The sequence below is a fragment of the Enhydra lutris genome, unplaced genomic scaffold, assembly GCF_002288905.1.
Source record: "Enhydra lutris kenyoni isolate GAN:26980312 unplaced genomic scaffold, ASM228890v2 scaffoldscaffold23, whole genome shotgun sequence".
In the NCBI taxonomy this organism is placed as follows: domain Eukaryota; kingdom Metazoa; phylum Chordata; class Mammalia; order Carnivora; family Mustelidae; genus Enhydra; species Enhydra lutris.
Genome location: NW_019154107.1, coordinates 19,949,861 through 19,969,412, shown reverse-complemented (window position 1 = coordinate 19,969,412; position 19,552 = coordinate 19,949,861). Strand labels below are relative to the sequence as shown.

The 19,552-nt window shown below is 39.4% G+C and overlaps 1 protein-coding gene across 1 annotated transcript in view; it reads left to right on the top strand.

The window, feature by feature from the left end:
• LOC111150392 (retinitis pigmentosa GTPase regulator) overlaps nt 1-19,552 on the top strand; it is a 53,374-nt gene that overhangs the window by 11,784 nt on the left and 22,038 nt on the right. Inside the window, exons 8-15 of the mRNA XM_022507817.1 lie at nt 4,496-4,651; nt 7,887-8,011; nt 9,038-9,223; nt 10,188-10,359; nt 15,457-15,554; nt 15,946-16,011; nt 18,339-18,528; nt 19,144-19,475. Coding sequence (XP_022363525.1) covers nt 4,496-4,651; nt 7,887-8,011; nt 9,038-9,223; nt 10,188-10,359; nt 15,457-15,554; nt 15,946-16,011; nt 18,339-18,528; nt 19,144-19,475 — 1,325 coding nt within the window. The remainder of the gene's footprint in view (nt 1-4,495; nt 4,652-7,886; nt 8,012-9,037; nt 9,224-10,187; nt 10,360-15,456; nt 15,555-15,945; nt 16,012-18,338; nt 18,529-19,143; nt 19,476-19,552) is intronic.

Below are 19,552 nucleotides of genomic sequence, written 5' to 3'. Positions count from 1 at the left end.
CTGTTCATGCTATTTTCTACATGTCATTGATAATTCTTCTCTTATGTTAAGAATATAAAACTTGGTAATTTCTTTTGCATTTTTGTGTTCTATTATAGTAATTCAGCAAAAAGTGTTAAGATTTTAAATTACAGATAATAAAAGAAAGTTAGAACCTTATTAGCAATGTCAGTTTTGACTTCTGAATGTTATATTTGGTATGACATGTCATTTTTCAGGGTTCCAGTCAATCTGGTAAGATATGCACACTACTTGATAACATGCTTACTGAATCGCTGCCTCCAGATTTGTTCGGCATTAACTTGAGTAGCGTACAGGGAATACAGCTAGTGAATTGTTAGATTTTTTTTGGTCCGAAAGAAATTAACAAGTTTCTGAAGTCACCGCTTAATCTTCAGTAACCCAAAGTTAGCAGTGTTGTAGGCAAATTTTGAATAATACCCAGTTCTCAGATGATATGCTTAATGTTGCTAGGTGATTGTGCGATATTTTATCTTTTGATTTTCCTCTCTTACATCGCTTTTCCTTGACTTTTTGTTCTAGTCCAAGTCATGCTTTTTAAGTGGTGATTTCCCAGAATTACAATTCCCAGATGGAATCTGTTTCCAAGTTAGAAATAATTTTTTTCCAAGGCCTCCATTCTATATTTGGAAATAATTCTGAGGTTTAAGATTTCTTTGAATTTCTGTTAACAAAATGGATTTTCATATATTTTTGAGAAGATTTATTTTAGGAATTAAACTTAGAAATTAATCTTTATAAATTATCTGAAAATGCATTCTGTAGGCAGAAGTTCAACTTATTCTTTATGTGTTCTATAATTTCTCTAGTTCAAACAAACATTATTTATTAGGTGACTGAAGGTTATTCTAAAGAACACAAATGTCGATTATATAAAAATAACATCTCAACTATATAGGCACCCAGATAATCCATGATACTTTTAATTATGCTTAGAAGTTTAAATACACAGAAGTGTGGGGGCTTTTTTTTTTTTTTGCAATATTATAGACGTTTAGCTTTCTGTGGACTTAATTTTGAGGTTAAAAACTATGTTGCCAGAAATTATTCTCTCCAGATTTTTGCAGACTTTGGGATCTCACAGACCAGTAAAGTTATTGTATTTTAAGTTTTTTAATCTTGTGACACAAATATGAAGACCAACAGATGGTTTTGATCTTCTGATTTGCATTTGACTAAATGAGGGCATTGCAGGCCAAATGCAACCTTTTCACCATTATATCATAAATAAAGGGGCATTTCAAAATAAAAATTAAGGAGCTCTCACTTTTATTGTAAAAGACACCCTCTTAAATTATATTCACTTATCTCTATGGAAAATTTACTGTTTTGCCTATTTTTTCACATTTCCCCATGGACCTGTGAGAGCTTTATTACGAGCCAGCCCTGGTGAGAAAGCTGTATTCTGGAGTACAGTATGGATATAATAGTTAGTCCTAACTGATGAAGAAATGGACCTGAAGCACATACTGATTATTAGTTTGACTAAGTACTAAACGGAATACCTAAGAGTTTATAGGATACTTTGAAGACCTTAAATGAAAGAAAAGAATAGTTAACCATCTGTTCTAGATCTTTCCCTTCACCAAAGGAAAGGGTTTGAATAAGATGATTTTATGGGGGGCCTTCCCTAGCATTGTTTTTCCTTTTGTCTATAACTCTGATCTTAAAATCTTTCTGGGTACCATTCATAAAAATACTTCAAAGATAATTTAAATTAGTTCATTGCCAGTGAATTTATTTAAAATGTAATACTCCATGTGACCATAAGAGGTGAGAAAATTAAACTACTGGTTGTGGCGATGCTATGATTAGTTTCTCCTTTGAATCGGGGAAACAATGGACTGCTGAGAAAGGGTAAGTGAGGCAGAGTGATAGATGTAATCTTGTATGTCTTCGTCAGCGTTAGCAAAAGCCAAGAAAGTCCTGGTTGTAAGATAGGGTCCACAACGAAGTCTGGATCTCAAGGAAAAATAAGAACTTACCTTCTCTAGATTATATATATTTTTAAAGATTTTATTTTTTTATTTATTTGACAGACCGAGATCACAAGTAGGCAGAGAGAGAGGTGGGGGGGAAGCAGTCTCCCTGCTGAGCAGAGAGCCCAAAGCGGGGCTTGATCTCAGGAGTTTGGGATCATGACCTGAGCTGAAGGCAGAGGCTTTAACCCACTGAGCCACCCAGGCTCCCCTCTAGATTATATATGGACAAACTCATGATCTCTACAGGGCAACAAGTTACTGTTCATGAAATCAAATGTATTCTGAGAAACCAGAGTAGTATTCATATGAAGCCGCCTACTAAAACCTGTTTTCCTAATAGGGTATCATTTGTCAGCATCGAATTACATTGTTAAATGTTAAAAAGATGATAAGACCAAAAATTATATTAGTTGTTACATGTTTAAAAAAAAAAGGAGTGTTAGGTAATTAAAAAAAAAAGAGGGGAGACAAAGAATGAGACTCTTAATCTGACAAAACAAACTGAGGGTTGCTGGGGGGAGGGGGGTATGGAGAGTGTGGTGGGGTTATGGACATTGGGGAGGGCATGTGATATGGTGAGTGCTGTGAAATGGGTAAGCCTGACGATTCACAGACCTGTATCCCTGGGGCAAATAATACATTATGTGTTAATAAAAATAATTAAAACATCTTTTAAAAGTGTCATTGCTGCTGATCAGCCAAGTACCTGAAAGCAAACCCAACAGGGTAAGGAGCAAAACTTTTATCACGTGATTCAGGCTGTCTAAATGGCCTCATTTCACAGGCTCATCTCAGCCCACGTAACCTAAAGTGGTCATTGGCCAGCTAGAGGTGGACACTTGTTTTCATTTACCCAGCATTCTGCTGTTCACCCGACATTCAGAACTGGTGACATGCCATGCGGTTATTAAACTAATTTTTACATTAAAATAAGGATGTTTTTGGGGCGCCTGGGTGGCTCAGTGGGTTAAAGCCTCTGCCTTCGGCTCAGGTCATGATCCCAGGGTCCTGGGATGGAGCCCTAAATCGGGCTCTCTGCTCAGCAGGGAACCTGCTTCCTCCTCTCTCTCTCTGCCTGCCTCTCTGCCTACTTGTGATCTCTGTCTGTCAAATAAATAAATAAAATCTTTAAAAAAAAATAAGGATGTTTTGCCATAGCCTCAGTGTGGCTTCATATCCTTGACACAGCCTGTTTTCTTTAAGAGGTATGAGCTCTCTGTCTTATTTGTGAAGTGTTATTAGATAGGAAGAATGTAAAACCATATGACAGTAGATAGTTATGTGTTCATCGGGATTCTCCACTGTCAGAAATGAGATGAGTTGATTAGTTAGTTTTTAGAGAAATGTTCTTAAAACAAAATGTCCTAGTGTGTGTTAAAATCTGCCTGAATGTTTTTTCATGTAAGCCTCCCAGCAACTCTGTTAGAGAGGAATTATAACATCAGAGAGTTTAGGTAACAGGCCTGCTTTCCCCCTCTAGTAATAATGGAGGTGTGGACTCCTCCCCGAAACCAAAGCTCTTCCTCTTCCTTCTGTAGCATAGAAAGGTGATGTGTCGGGCTTTGGAGAAGAGACCGTGCTTCCTGACTCAGGGCCAGCCAGAGTTGTGTGTCTAAAGGGACCCTTTCATCACCACTCACTTATCCTGTTTTTGTGCTTTTCCATCTCTCGAGAACATGTGAGCTAATGTTTAATAAGTTATTGGAGGTCCTTTGGAGTCACTTAAAAAACGTTAATATCAAGGAAAAGCTTTTGTCCCCCTTTCATTATTACGGCACTTCTTAGTAAAAGAGCTTTACCTGTGAGTTAATCAAGCATATCTACAGTGAGTTTCAATTCTCATGCAAATTCTCCTCTGAAATTGTTTTACAAAATAGATTGTTCTGTTAAACTATTTTTGAGAAGTAGGAGTTTTTCTGTAGGAAACACTACTCTGTTTGTTTGTTTGTTTTAGATTTTATTCATGTATTTGACACACACACACACACACACACACATATCGAGAGAGGGAACACAAGCAGGGGAAGTGGGAGAAGGAGAAGCAGGCTTCCCACTTGAACAGGGATCCTGGATCCTAGGACTCTGGGATCATGACCTGAGGGGCAGACGCTTAACGACTGAGCCACCCAGGTGCCCCACTGCCCCCTCCACCTTTTAAGGCAATGAAAGGAATTAGCTTAATGACAACTGATGCTATTTTTAAAGAGCTAAGTGGTAATTATAGGGACATGTTAGGTAGTTCACTGACTGATGTGTCTTTAGGAACTCTTTTATGGTTATATGTAAAAGGTAAAATCAGGCCCATGCCCTAACTTTTTTCTTCTCCTTCATCATTGAGAACGTGTACCTAAGTATTCGGTATTCTTACACGGATATTTCAGAGGCACCTAACTTTCATTATGAAAGTTTGAATGTCACAGTTTTCTAGATATGACGGTGACAGTTTCTGCTTCCCTGCAATCTTTTTCTCATATTTGCTTATTCCTTTTCAGAGAGAGCCGTGTATACCTTTGGGCTCGGACAGTTTGGTCAGCTGGGTCTTGGTACCTTTCTTTTTGAAACTTCAGTACCCAAAGTCATTGAGCATATTACAGATCAGAAAATAAGTTCTATTTCCTGTGGAGAAAATCACACAGCTCTGATAACAGGTACAGATGAGAATTTCTGTTACGTATATCTAGAATGGGGTATGTTTTACTACGAAATACAAACTCTGTGGAATGAATGTATCTAGCGTAAGCAAAGGAATCAGTGACTGAGAAAATGGAAGTTCTTGTTTAATATGCCAAAGTGTAAAATCGTAAACTCTTTTTTAATATTTTAGTTCAATTTCAAATCAGTTAGTTTAGTTCAAATTTCAAGTGATCCAAAGATTAGAACCTCAAAACAAGTCAGTGCTGTCAGAGGTAATATCATAATATTATACTTTGGCAGAAGGCTGGAATCTTTTTGAAATTGCATCAGTTTGAAGGCTCTTAACTCTGCTCAGGCCAGAGGGAAAAGTCTTACAGGAAAGAACTTTTAAAACGTTCTCCATGTTCAGTCTGACCCAGTTACGTACAGGCTGAGTTAATGCCTGTGAAGCTTTTGCCGCTAGGAGGCGTTTTTAGGAGTGACTCTTCGCTACTTCCTCCGCAGGGATAGAAAGGCACCTCAAAGGGCACTAGGCAGATACCTGGCTCCCCTAGACCCTTTACTCTGTACTTTCTTCTTTATCCAGGGAGACACTGCTTTGGGCCTACTTCTCAACCTCAAAAACTAGGTGCTGCTAATATGGACTCAGTAAAGAGTCTCCTCTAGAAATAACTCACTTCCCTGTAGGTAATTGATAGACTCCACAGTTGTGATTGCTTTGGAACAAAAGCCCCTGTAATTCACTATTTCTATCTCACGTTTCTATCTGCAAATGAAGTAAAGCATTAAAAAGGCAGAAATCATAGAGTATTTTGAAATAAACGAGATACTGATATTTCTCCATTTGTTTCCTTCTTTCTAAAAAAGCTACTGCTAAATGGAACTCATCTAATGGTATCTAGTTGGGGCAACTAGTAACCCACAAATACAATGTATACTACCATACACTCTTCCTCCTTCCCCAAAGAGCCTTTCAGAGAGAACTACCTGCCCATTTTCAAGTGTCAATGTCCATGTTAATATAGCATGAAATAGAACTATATAGAATGTAAAGAATTATTATTCATTCATAGTCCCAGAAGAATTGTTGATATGTATCCCTTACTGCAAGGTCCTAATGTCAATTCACTGTCCTTAAACTGCTGTTTTTCATCAACCCTAAATTGCCATTGATAGGAAATACATACTTTTTATGGCTCATCTAACACACAATTAGATTATTTGGTTAAACTTTCATACTACTATTTCCCCTGATGAAAGAACTTATAGCACAAACAATTGAACATTATTTTTGCTTGCTTTTTGCTCATAAAGCTTCCTCAGGAGAAAGGTGTTATGAATTTTTTTCCAGGACTAATGAGAGGTGTGTAGTGAGTTATCTGTAAGTTCTTACCAGTTCCGCATTATGTAGCCAGTGACTCGTGGTTTACAAAAGTTTTCAAGTTGGAAGTGCAATCAGGTAGCTTGGATCAGAGTTTATCTTTTCTGGCTAAAGATAATCAAGTTAAAACACAAAGCCTAAAAATTAGCACTTTGGGTAAAGAAATCAAGGGTCAAAAGAGGAAGAAGAAGAGAAAAGAATGATAAGGAATGTATATAAAGAAGGGAAATAAGTAGCTGATGATAAGAATTCTAAGAGTCTAAATTTGGGGGTTAAATACTGGTTATTGTTTATTAATAGGGGATCTTTTCTGCCTATTAGTTTTTTTTAAAGTTTTATTTATTTGAGAAAGAGCGGTGAGTGAGAGGGAACAAGTGCACAAGCAGGAGGGGCAGAGGGAGAGAGAATCTGAAGCAGACTCCATGCTGAGCACAGGGCCCAACACAGGGCTTAATCTCATCTGACTCTGCGATCACAACCTGAGCTGAAACCAGGACTCAAACACTTATCTGACCACGTCACCCATTCGCCCCTCTGTATTAACTTCTGAGCTTGACACTTACTGAATTATGTTATTATTTCTCAGCATTTTTCCTTTGGTTCTCTTGGATTTTCTTAGTATGAGATTACTTTGCCATCTTAAACTAGAAGTTCCCACATGTGATCTTACCATTTCCTGGCTTAAAACCATTCGTTCAATGTATTGCCATTAAGATAGAGTTCAGAAATTCTTAATATGAACCAACAGGGTTCTCTGTGGTATGGTTCTTTCCTACCTCTTCAGACTCCTCTCATACCACTGTCCCCTTTGTGCTCCAAGCACACTGGTTGCCTTTCAGTTTCTTGACTGTGTTATGTTCTCTCTTGATTCAAAGCATTTGTATGTGTTTTCCTGCAGCTAAAATCCTAATCATCCTTCAGGTCTGTTTAAAAGCCTTCCCTAATCCCCAGACCAGAAGGAAACTCCCCCTCTTCGGCAACCATCCTGGCCCCCTTTCCTTCCTTCTGCTTCCATGTCACTTTCCGCCAATTGAGAGAGTGGGTGTGAAGGAGGGCCTGAGAAGAGTACTGAAGGTTTGGAATAGTTGCTCTGGCAGTGAGCAGAGGGGTGAACTGGAGAGCAGGAGGAAGACCCCTTACATTATTGTGGACCGTAGAGGCCTTGCCATTGCTATGGGGACTAGTCACTGGGGTCGATTTACGGCACTTCCCTCAGCAGCTTCCACAGCCCCAGAGCTGAACTGATGAAAGAGACAGTTGGATTGATCTAAGCCACTAGTTTTCCACCAGTGGCCATCTTGTTGCCCCGGGACGCACAACAGTGGAGACGTTTTTTGATTGTCCCAACTGCAGAGGCAGGGCGTTTTATGGACATTTAGTAGGTAGGAGCCAAGGATGCTGCTGAACATCCTGCAGGGCACAGGACAGACCCACACAACCGAGAATTACCTGGCACTAAATGTCCGGGGTGCCAAGGTTGAGAGACCTCAGTGTTTTTCCGCTAGATTGTATCGGGACATAGGGGGTCAGACTCCAAAAATCTTCTTCCCCCGGAGAAGATGGTGTGTATCTAGAGATAGCTCATGCTGGGTTGCTGCTGTTCTACACAGTCCTCACACGACTGGGCTTCAAATTCACAAACCACCAATGGCTTAGTGATTTATTCTCAGAGTATCTATTGCCTAGTGTTATGTGCGGGACCACAGAGACCATAGAGAGTGTGGAAATATCAATAGATCAGAGTAAACTTGGTGCAGCAATTGAGGGGGAAATTATAATTGCAACGTAAGAAATAAGTAAATATATTTATTTACAAATAGGTCCATACAAGTAAGTCTTTATAATTCTCTCTTTTTTTTGCATTTTAGATTTGGGTCTCATGTATACTTTTGGGGATGGTCGACATGGAAAATTAGGACTTGGACTGGAGAATTTTACCAATCAGTTCATTCCCACTTTGTGCTCCAATTTTTTGAGATTTATAGTTCAATTGGTAAGGACATCACATTTCCCTGTTTACATTGTCATATTCCTATATTTGAGTCTTAGAGTATTTCATAGAAAATAGGTACTTTTATGTCTGTGTGAATGAATATCATGGCTATATCTAATGAGTATACTCATTTCCTAAAAGCCAAATGTCAGACATCATGCCACTCAGAAAATCTGTCCCTTTCCTAATTCTCCTTTGAACATTGTCCTTTTCACCCTAATCTTGACTCTCCTGCTTTGCTCCCCTGTGTCTCTTGAGAACCAGAACTGTGCCATGCCTGAAAGCTTGTTGTCTCCTCCAGCAGCCAGCAGAGTATCTGACAATCACCTATAAATATTTGTTGAATTAAATATTACTGAGGCTTATTTAAAATAGTAATAATAATTTCACAATGTTATGAAGGAAAGGTTCAGAGTATGCGTTCTTATAACCACTGTAAAGAACACTATAAGGTTGCTTAAAAAAAATCTGTGTATTACAAATACTACACAATGGTTTTTTAGGCATTTTATTGAAAATCAGTTATTTCTCAAAATTCTTTGAATGTTGGTTTAATTTTCATGTTCCACCATCATGCATGGTTACATTTTGCTCTAAGGACTTTAAAGCATTGAACTTCAAAAGTGTTCATGTAAAGAAAAAGGTTTGGAGATAAAATTATCCCAAGAGGTTGATTTCCTCTTGGATCACTTTTTTTCCAAGTAGAACTTCTCTGGGTGATTTTTTTTCAAGGTGTTCATGTTACTCTCAGATTAAAATAGCATTTTCTCAAGTTTGTGAGGAGAAACAGAATTGGAAGGAAAATGGTGTGTAAACTTGTTCTAATTTTCAATTGTAGTGTTTAAAGAAGACACCTGTGTGTGTGTGTGTGTGTGTGTGTGTGTGTATGTATTTGGGAGGAGGGGAGATGGCTGACTACCTAGGAAGTTTACCACTAAGTAAATGTTTTGTAGCTGAAAACTGTTAAAAACCCATTTGTGTTTGAAACCAATGTTGATTAATCAAATCTGTGGTTTTATGCTACAGGTGGCTTGTGGTGGATGCCACACACTTGTTTTTGCCACTCCGCGACCCGGCGGGACAGAAGAATTGGAGTTAGAAGAAATCAACAATTCTTACTTTCCTGTAGCGCCTTCTCTGCTCCTCAGCGATCTGAGCTCAGGCAGTGTACTGCACAGAACTCTACCAGCACGTGTGCGGCGAAGAGAGAGGGTATAGGCTTGTGGCCAGTTCTATATCATGGCACTGCAAACAGAATGGGAAAAAATTCATTTTCTTTTTAAACCAAAAAGGGTCTTTTAAGATAGATTTACTAAATAAAATGGTTAGAGTTGGAGGCCTACAAACTTAAAGCAGATTCAGAGTTAAGCTGTTCAACACACAAGTGAGAAAATTCAAATAATCATGGATAACCTTGACTTAATAGAGAGTGGATACAAAGCAAAGATACAAAGCATCCTTTTAGAGGCCTATCTTCATACTTCAGGTTGAATGCTGAATTATTTTCTCAACTCTATATGGAGTGACTTTTACTTTGCTTTTTATCTTCTAGTTACACCTCGTGAGCCGTGGAAGGGTATACACTATAAACAATGAAATGTGGGAAACAGAAATAAGGACTGCAGTTCAAGATAGGGAATGTTCTTTCTTGCTTAAATTTAGAGGTTCTCATTCTGCTTTAAAATTATTGTTTCAGTGGCACTTGTATTTAAAAACCAAGAAGAAAATGCCAAATAATATTTAAAGGAGACTCCTTTTTTAAAAAGTTACTTAAAGTTCCAAAACATATTCCCTTGGAAGTAAAAAGGTTAAGTTTGGCTTTTGGTTATGAAAAAGTATATATGGAAAGACTGAGAAATAGCAGTATTTTGTAGTTATTGTTTTTTAGGTCTTATGACTAGTTTTTTGTTTCCTAAGGAAAGCAGAGAGAATATACATACACTTTTACCCATCGTGTGAAAAACGGGCTTCTAAATTAACAATTTAGAGCAACTTAGATACAGAGATGACAGAGCAAAACATTTTTGCGTCCTTGGTGATAATTTAAAGATGAATGTGGGACAGTGGGCAACTTTGAAGTCTCTCTCTTAAATATTTTTAGCAGCTGGGGGGTAGTTTCTGTCAATACTAAACATATAATATCATGTAACAGTTTATTTAACCTGTTTATTTTAAGGAGAGATCGCCTGATGCTTTTCAAATGACACGAACACTACCTCCAATTGAAGGAACTTCTGTGCCACCTGTTAGCTTTTCCCCCACCCCAGTTCCTTTCTATATGTCTGCAGGTAATTGGCCAGGGAAAATGATACTTGAAAAGGAGGACCCCGTGCAACCAGCGGAACCAGGTAACCGCTGATACCCTGTCTTCTCCCAGGAAAAGGGTCCCTTTTATTCCTATTAGGGTCATATTTATGTTAGGATGTTCTTGCAAATTAAATTGTTTTCTTCCTAGTTGGAGGCTGACATCTCTCATTCGAGTTCCAGTCCAGATTACTCTTATAAATACAAAGCATCACTAGTGACCCTAAAAACCCCATAACAATAGCAGCATATTTTTATAGAGCAATGCATAGCATATGTAATACCTTCTCTTACCTTATCTCCTTTAAACCCGAAGCAACTCTGTGAAATCCGTGGGAGTTCTAAACTCTTCATTTTGGTAGATGAGAGAAGCAAGGCTTGAAAAGACTGAGTGACTTGGCCAAGGTCACTCAGCTTATAAATGAAGAGAGTCAGATTTGAATGTGGATCTTCTGGACCTATGTGAAGTCTTGCATTTAGGCAGTATGCCGTAGGGGTCAAGAACATGGGATATGGAGGCACTTGGGTGGCTCAGTTGGTTAAGCTTCTAACTCTTGCTTTCAGTTCAGGTCATGGTCTTGGGGTTGTGGGATTGAGCTCTGCCCAGCATGGAGCCCTCTTAAGATTTTCTCCCTCTCCCTCTGCTCCTAACCCTCCCCTGCCCCCACCTGTATGCATGCGTGCACACGCGTGCTCTCTCTCTCAAGAAAAAGAAGACAAAAAAGAAAAAAAGAGCATGGGGCATGGAGTTAAATAGAGCTGGGGTCAGATGCCATCCCTGACATTTATTAACTATGTGAATGACTTTGGGAAAGTTACTTAATTCCTCTAACTCTTAGTTTTCCTGTCTTTAAAGTGGGTATAATAATACTCCTCTAGAGTGATTGAGGTTAAATGAGATAAGGTATATAAAATACTTAGCATTGAGCCTAGCACTTCTAGGAAGCTCTTTATAGTTGGTTATTATTAACACTTCTACCTCACTGCCTTGTAGATACACATTATATTTTAAATTGTAATCCCAGCTCTTCAGTTATTATATACCTCTTGTAAAGAATTTTGTTTACAGGCATTTTTGTATCTTAAGAGTGTGTATGTGTTACTGCAGAGCACATGCTTGAATAGAAGGGGCGGGACAAGAAGCCAGGGTCAAGAGATTAGAGTAAACAGTAGGTTTGGAATTAAGATGATCTGGGCACCTGGGATTAAGAACCGTGGCACAGATAAATTTTAGTATCTTTGGGATCAAAAGTTGAGGTAGTAAAAGCAAGAATTGTGCACCGTGGGAATAGAATATTATCTACAACTAGAACCTTGATCATGAGCCAGTTTCTTACTGTATTTTTTCCAAACGTTTATTTTATTTATTTTGAGAGAGAGAAAGAGAGAGAGAGAGAGAGAGCGTGTGAGTGTGGGGAGGGGTGGGGGGAGAGGATCTCAAATATGATCCATGCTGATCCCAGGACCCTGAGGTCATGACCTGAGCCAAAACCAAGAGTCAGAGGCTTAACCGACGGAGCCGCCCAGTCGTCCCTGATAATGAGCCAGTTCCTTGCATCTCACAGAGAACTTTTTTATGCTTTGCTTTGAGGTAAGCGTCACTGACACCTTTCAGGCCTGTACATGGAAAAAGTGGAGTTTGGCAACAGTGTGTACAAGGAAAAGAGAAGTTTGTGGTTTGGAGGAAGTTGTTTCCCACTTCAAGAGATCTGAATATGAACATATACAGAGTTTTATAGCTAGAGCCAAAGGAAAAGCTATTCCTTATCTTTTTGTGACTGTTTGCTGAAACTGTCTTAAAAGTATTCTGCAAGTTATATCTAACATATAGCAGGACCTCTTCTAAATTACTTGCAGACTTCAGTGTTTATCGTGGAGGGAGGAAGGTCAGGGAAGACCTTGCTGAGAAGGTGACATTTAAACTAAAACATAAAGGATAAGAAAGCCACATGAAGAGAGAGGTTATGTGCATTCTAGGCAAAGAAAATAATAGAGTCAAAGGTTTGGAGGCAGTTTATAAGAAAAGGAAAGAAGACTGTTGGAGCTAGAGAGTGCAGGAAAAGGCTAGACAAGATGTTGGAGAAAAGAGTGAAAAAAGTATTCATGATTTTATAGGCCGTGAGAAGCCTGTTTGAGTGTTTTTCTTAAGTGCAATAGAAAGTCATTAAAGGTTTTTAATCAGTGGAGTGATGTGCTCCAGTCCAGTTTACATTTTAAGATGCTCACTTTTGCCTCTGTGTGGATTGTAGGGAGGAAAGACTAAAGGTAGGAAGCATACTTAAGAGCCCATTACAAGAGAGGATGGTGTGTGGTCCAGGTTGCTGTGAAGATGGAGAGAAGGGGGCCGATTGGAAGTGCATTTGAGACCTAGAACTAGCTGAATTTACACATGGAGGTGAAGGAAAGGGAAGAATCCAGAATGATTCCTAGGCAAGAGCATGGTTGACAAGCTTGAGGGGAAAAAAAATCAAGCTTGAGATACCTGCAAAACATTGAAGCAGAAATATGGAGGAGGCAGTTGAAGATGCCAGCCTAAAGTTCAGAAGAGAGGTCTGAACCAGGGAGATACATTCAGAACCCGACAACACAGAATTGGTATTTACAGTCTGTGGGACTTGGTGAAAGCACCTGTTAGATAGCAGAGTAGCAAGAGAAGAGAGCCCAGGGTTTGACCCGAAGAACATCTTACATTTTGAGGGTAGGGGAGGAAGAGCTGGCGGCAAAGAAACTTTCCTCAGCCCCACCAGCTAGAAGGGTAAGAGGAAGGGAACCAGGAGAGAGTTGGGTCGTGAATTCCAAGTACTGGTCAGAGGTCAAGGAGAGAGCTCAAAGAAGCATCCCATGGATTTGGCTTTGTGGAGAGTGTCCTTGATCTTGACAAGAGTAGCTTCAGGGGAAGTTAAGAGCAGAAGCCAGAGGGCAAAGAGTTGAGGCATGAATGTAGAAAATTCCTTTGCCAATTTTGGTCACTAAGAGGAGAAGGGAAAAGGGCTGGCAGCTGGAGGGAAATGCAGGGTCAATGGGAAATAGTAGAGCATTTTTGTATGCTAATGGATGTGAGCCAGTAGTCCCAGACTGACCGATAGCACAAGAGAGAGAAAGAGAGAATGAACATGAACATAACAGTGGTGCTGGCATACAGAGCAGTCTTTGGTAAGAGGAAAGACACATCCTATATTTCAACAGGAAAATGGAAGTAAGTGTGTACATTTGTTGGGGGGAAGATAAGGCAGATCAGGTCTGATGCCTTCTGTTTTCTTAGTCAAGTATAAGGCAAGGTCGTGAGCTTCAGTGATCTACTATCGATTTTTCCAAACCTCCATTCTCTGACCTCTCCAGTCTATCCCATTTAGAACTTTCTACATTAATCTTCCTCAGGCACAGTTTTAGTTCTCCTCTGCTCCAGTGGCTTCTGATATCCATAATATTTGTGAAAATAAATGTGAGTTTCCCCATGTAACTACCACCTGCTTTTGTAGCTCCATCTCTCAGTAATCTTTTTCTTATAACCTTAATGCAGGTCACAGGTCTGTAAAGTGAGCCATGTCTAGCCAGCCACTTGTTTTTATAAACAAAGTTTTATTGGAACCCCGTCACACGATTCCTTTATGTAGTGCCTATGGCTGCTTTTACACGACAGCGGCAGAGTTTGAGTCATTAGGATGGAGACTATGCGGCCACAAAGCCTGAAATATTTACTAGATGGCCTCTTATAGGGAAAGTTTCCCAACTCTTAATTTTGATCAAACAGAGCTCTTCACAGTCAGACTTGGTAGAAAAGGCTGTAAAGTCAAGACAAACCAGAGACCGGTACTTGGCATTTCATTTATTCCTTTATGAAGTGTGGGGACACTCTGCTTACCTCTCTTGTTGTCATGGAGGTCACGTGACATGTGTGAAAGCATGTATTCCCAGCACATGGCCAACCTTTAGTACAAGCCATTGCTGCTGCTCCTGTTAGCACGGGGCTTCGCTTCCTTCTCTGTCCACCTCCACCTCCCAGAATTCTACTCACTCTTCCCCACACCTCTTTAGTGAAACATTTCCTGATTCCCAACATTTGGATGTGATTTCTCATGCCAGTGTATCCTCTATTTTATATTCTCTTTAGATGATAAGCTCATTCAGAGTGAGCCGTGAATTAAGTTGATTATCTTGCACATAGCGCCGCACACGAAATAAGCACAAATGAATTATTTGCTCCTTTGCACTGAATGAATTTACAACGGCAAGATCAGTGGGGACTGGCGTTTTTAGCAAGGACTTCGTTTAGGAGCTCCTCTCAAATATGTGGGTGCTAAACGGGGTTGTAGTAATTGAGAAAAATGTAAGATCAAGGAGAGCTCGTTAAGTTTTAGTTACCTGTTCGATGACATAATAACCTTGTAGTTTTCCATGAACATTTCTAGGTGCTTGTACTAGTTATCTGATTTTTCATGTAACAAGTGGCCTTAAAACTCATCTCACAGAGTTTGTGAGGGTCAAGAATTGAGGAGCAGCCTAGCTGAGGGGTTCTGGCTCAGGGCGTTTCATGCAGGTGCAATCAAGCTGTCAGATGGGGCTGGAGTCACCAATGGCTCCACTGGGGCTGTAGGATGCTCTTCCGTGCTGCCCCGCATGGCCATTGGCAGGAGGTTTACTTCCTCAGCACGTGGGCTTCTCCCTAGGAATGCTCCTAGCATGGCTTGCCCCCAGAGAAAGTGATGCAAGAAAGACAGACATACAAACTGTGGTAACATCACAATTATGGCTGCTTTGTTTTGTTGGCCATATAGAACTACCTGGTAAAATGTGGAAAGGAATGACATAAGGGGCCCCATCTCGGGTGGATGTGGGTCACCAGGGCCCTTTTTGGGGACTCACTGTTATAGTGCTTGATACCTGGGTAGTAGTTCTCCCAAAGGTTTGCCTGTTCATATGAACGAAGCAGTTCCTATTTCACCAGCACTGGTCTTTAAACTTTCAGAAAGAGACTTTAAAACCTCTTATCACTGTGAATGAATTCTGTTCAGTTCCCTTAACATGAGGTTGAAGGACTTCAGTAAAATTATGCCTGCACTTTACATTAGAGAATAACTTATTGTCCATTTGTCTTTCAATTTTCCATTGAAAGCTGGTTTTCTCTTTTCCCTTTTAATCAGATTATTTTCGTGATAAAATGGCCAAAGGGAAAGAGGCAGACAATTCTTCAGCCGGAGATTCAGAAAGCCTTGGAGAAACTACTGATGTCTTAAATATGGTATTGGTTTGCTTATTTATCAATATAGATATGTTTGGATTTTAGTTCATCATGTATTCATATTTGTGTGTTGAATACATGTGCTGTTCCTTGCATTAAAAAGGGTTTGCTTCCATTTTGTTATTTTTGTATGCTATATGTTTATTATTTTATTGAAGTATAGATGACATACAGTATAATTAATTATGATCTTCGTATCATTAGTATGCAGTTGAGTGTAGATTATATTACTGTCTGATATATCTATATTTATATTACTGTTATATAATCTATATATTACTGTTATATAATCTATATCTATATTACTGTTACTGTTATATAAGAATATGTAAATATAATCTTATATATACTCTTTATTCTTTTTAGAACATATATTTTTTATTTCTTGCAGACACATATGATGAGCCTGAATTCCAATGAGAAGTCATTAAAATTATCACCAATTCAGAAACAAAAGGTATAATATAGAGGGTTCTTTTCACTTGGTGGGTAAGAACAGTTCATATTTTTTTCTTGAAAGCTTTCTGAAAAGAATACGTGAAAGATAAGTATTCGTTTACTTTAGATTTTGAAAGAGGAATACATTGTAGATGGCCTCAACTTGGGTTTGTTCTGTTGGTATGTATTTCAGATATATGGCAGGATTTCATTGCTGAAATTTGCTTTTTGTTGTCACTAACAAGTCGTAGTAGCCACATTTTCTTATCATCAAGGCAAAGGATTATTATGGCAGTTCATAAGCGTTGGAAGAAGCTACTAGCGTTTATCAGAATGGTTCTCAGACTTGGGTTGAGCATGACTTTGGTTGAATTACCGTGTTGTTCTCAAAGATGATATTAACATCTTTTTGAGCTCTAAAATTTGGTGGTTTTAGTGAAAATATTTGATAATTGCTTTTCCAGTGTACGGAATAGGCTTTACTCTATCATGGATTGATAGCATAAAAACAAAATTAAACATTTGGAAATTAATCAGAAACCATGCATGGGTGATAAAGAGAGGTTTTTAATGAATAACAAATGAGTAGCAGGAGAAAGGAATAGTTGGTGCTTTTCACAACCCTGGAGAGACAAAGGCCTGACCTGAAATCTTTTGCTTCTCCTGGCTTTAAGGACCAGTGGGGTGAAAGAAAGGAGGGGTTTGAGGATGAGAAAAGTAAATCGGAGAAATAGAAATTGAAGGAAGAAGGCTTATAGACAATATTTAATTTATATTTCCAGTGCCTTCGTCACATTATTAAACTAAAAATCCTCAAAGTCAAAGTCACTGAAATGCAAGAGAATCTTGCTGACTTTTAAAAATTTGTGCCAGTCTTTGTTAAGTCTTATCTCTGTTTTACCGAGAGGCAGAGGCGTGGTGAGTAACAGCATTCATTTTGAATATGGGAAAACTATTGTCCTAACCCGGTGTGGAAGCTCAGCGAAGGTTGACTGACTTTATTGACTGACTGCACTTCCAAGCAGACATCCGTTCCTGTCTCTCCTTCCTCTTCTCTTAGACTCGGGGCTCTGCCTCTTCTGTGCTATTTGATTATGCTAGGGAAGTAAAGGCACATACATTTAGAAATCATTTCTGGCAGCTGGGCCTCTGCCTCTCTTTAGGGCTCTTGAAAGAATTGTGACTTTTTAAAAAGTATGACCTAGAACAAGCAGAAGGAAAGCACTTCCTTTTAAACTGATATTTTATGCTTGACATAGTCCTTTTAAGTAGAGGCTCAACCAGACCTATTTTAGTGAATTAAAAAAATGATTTACTGTAGTATTTCCATATATTAATGTTTAACTTGTGCTGTTTTAATTTTGGGGGGGCAAAAAATGACTTCTTCCTGGGCCTAGCGCTCATGACAATTTATAACACTTGATTTAGTGAGATTTCACTCTCCAGAGACCCAAATTTATCAAATATTTCAGTTCATTAGCTTACAGAATTTAGGTCAGTGATTTGATTTTTGCCTTATTTTGTCCAGCAGGAAATGAATTTCATATTCGTAATGTAGCATTCAAATCGCAGTCTTTAATTTTGTAGCTTTTATAAAAATCTTACATTTTACTGCAGATACTTTTCCACATAGTGGTAAGTTTCATGTATGTAAGTTATTATAATTAAAGAATACAATAGATAAAAGGAAGAAGGTCAAAAATTTGAAAACTCAAAGATTTGTTTTGAAAAGAAACGTATTTTTTAGTATACTGATTAAAAGTTTTGTCGTTTTCATTTCAGATTTTCCTTCTAGGCATAAGCTATTCATTTTTTCCAATATTAAACAATTTCATATTTTCGTTAATTTTCTTTAATTCTGTGAATTTCACGGAATTCAAAGACCAATCAAAGTCTAACAATTAAAATAACAGGGAAGGTAGGAAAGAAGGAAACCGAACCTGATTTCATACAAGAGAAGTGTACATTTTTTTTTTTTTACCGGTATTTTGCACAATCTGTCTAGAAATATATTCTCTTTAAGACTCAATTCCATTTAAGGGGTGGAGGAGACATCCTGACGTGAGTTGACCTGTGTGAGTGGAGGCAACATGAGGGTAGGTGGTGAGCGCGCGCAAGTGAGATGCTGACCTGTGTGCCACGGCGGAGTTCCAGGTGCCGCAGACTCAGAGATGGTGGCGGTTCTCGCCAGCAAGAGGCCAGTCTGAGCAAAATGTCTGGGAAAACTGGACATTTTTATTCTGCTAGCGAAACTTAGAGTAATGCAAAATCTGGGCAGTGTTTTGTAGTAGATAAGTGCCCTTTGTCCACTAACAGTAGTATGACGATTACTTCAAAAATTTACAGAAACAAGAAACAATTGAGAAACTGAAGCAGCATACAGCTCACTCTGAAAACGATGATAGTAAAGGATTTACAAGTGAAGAGATGTCCAAAACAGTGAATGAGGGGAGAGTCTATAAACAACTTTTGGCAAAAGGAATGTACGTGATGCAAGCAGCTATGACTACGGAAGCATTTTCAGATGAGGACATAGGTAGTGACTCAGGCCAGCCTGGGCCTCGAGCTGACACCCGTGCAGAGGGTGTGCAAAGAGGGCTGTTCAGACATGAGAGTAAGCATGGTCTTTATCCACCTGACAGGAAGGCCATAGCAAAGGCAAGTGATGCAGGCCAGTGGCAGAAGGATCCAGATGCAGAAGAAATAGTCTCTGAGAAGGAAACTGAGCTGGCCGAAATGGCAGGTCTGAAGGCTAGGAGACAAATCGAAGAGAATTTAAGACATATTAATATGTTCTTTGACAACTTACCAAATAGAGACATAAATATTGATGATGAAGACAATAAAGATTTTATTGAGGACGGTAAGAGGAGCAAGCGAGATATGATTTTTGACAGCGAAAGAGACTCTCTAGACGAGCCAGACAGTTACTTGGAAGGCGAAAGTGCAAGTCAGCAAGGCACCACTGACGGCTTCGAGCAGCCTGAGTCCGTAGAATTTAGTAGTGGAGAGAAAGAGGATGACGAAGTGGAAATGGACCCAAACTTGTGGTATAGCAGAAAATTTATCGAACAAGGACATGAGGAGGAGACTGAACACAAACTGTCCAAATTCCTGGCAAAATTCGATTTTAAATGTGACCACTTGTCAGAGATCCCTGAAGAGCAGGAAGGAGCAGAGGATTCAGAAGGAAGTGGAGTAGAGGAGCCAGAGGTAGAGGCAAGTGAGGAAAATGTGAAAGTGCCCACACGAAAGCAGGAGGAGGAGATAGAGATCCTGTCAGACGACCTGACAGACAGAGCGGAGGTGAGTGAAGGCAAGGGAAAGGCAGGAGGTGGAGGTGAGGGAGTCCAGCAGGAGGGAAGTTCAAGAGTGGAACAGAGGCAGAGTGAGGAGGGTGGGGAGGGGGAAGACAAGGGAGGAGGAGAGATGGAAGGCTTGGGTAAGGGAGAGAAAGGCCCAGAAGAGGAGGAGGCCCAGGAGCAAAGGGAGGGGGAAAGAGGCCATCAGGAAGGAAGAAACAGAAGGATGGAGGAAGACGAAGGGGAGGAGCACAGAGA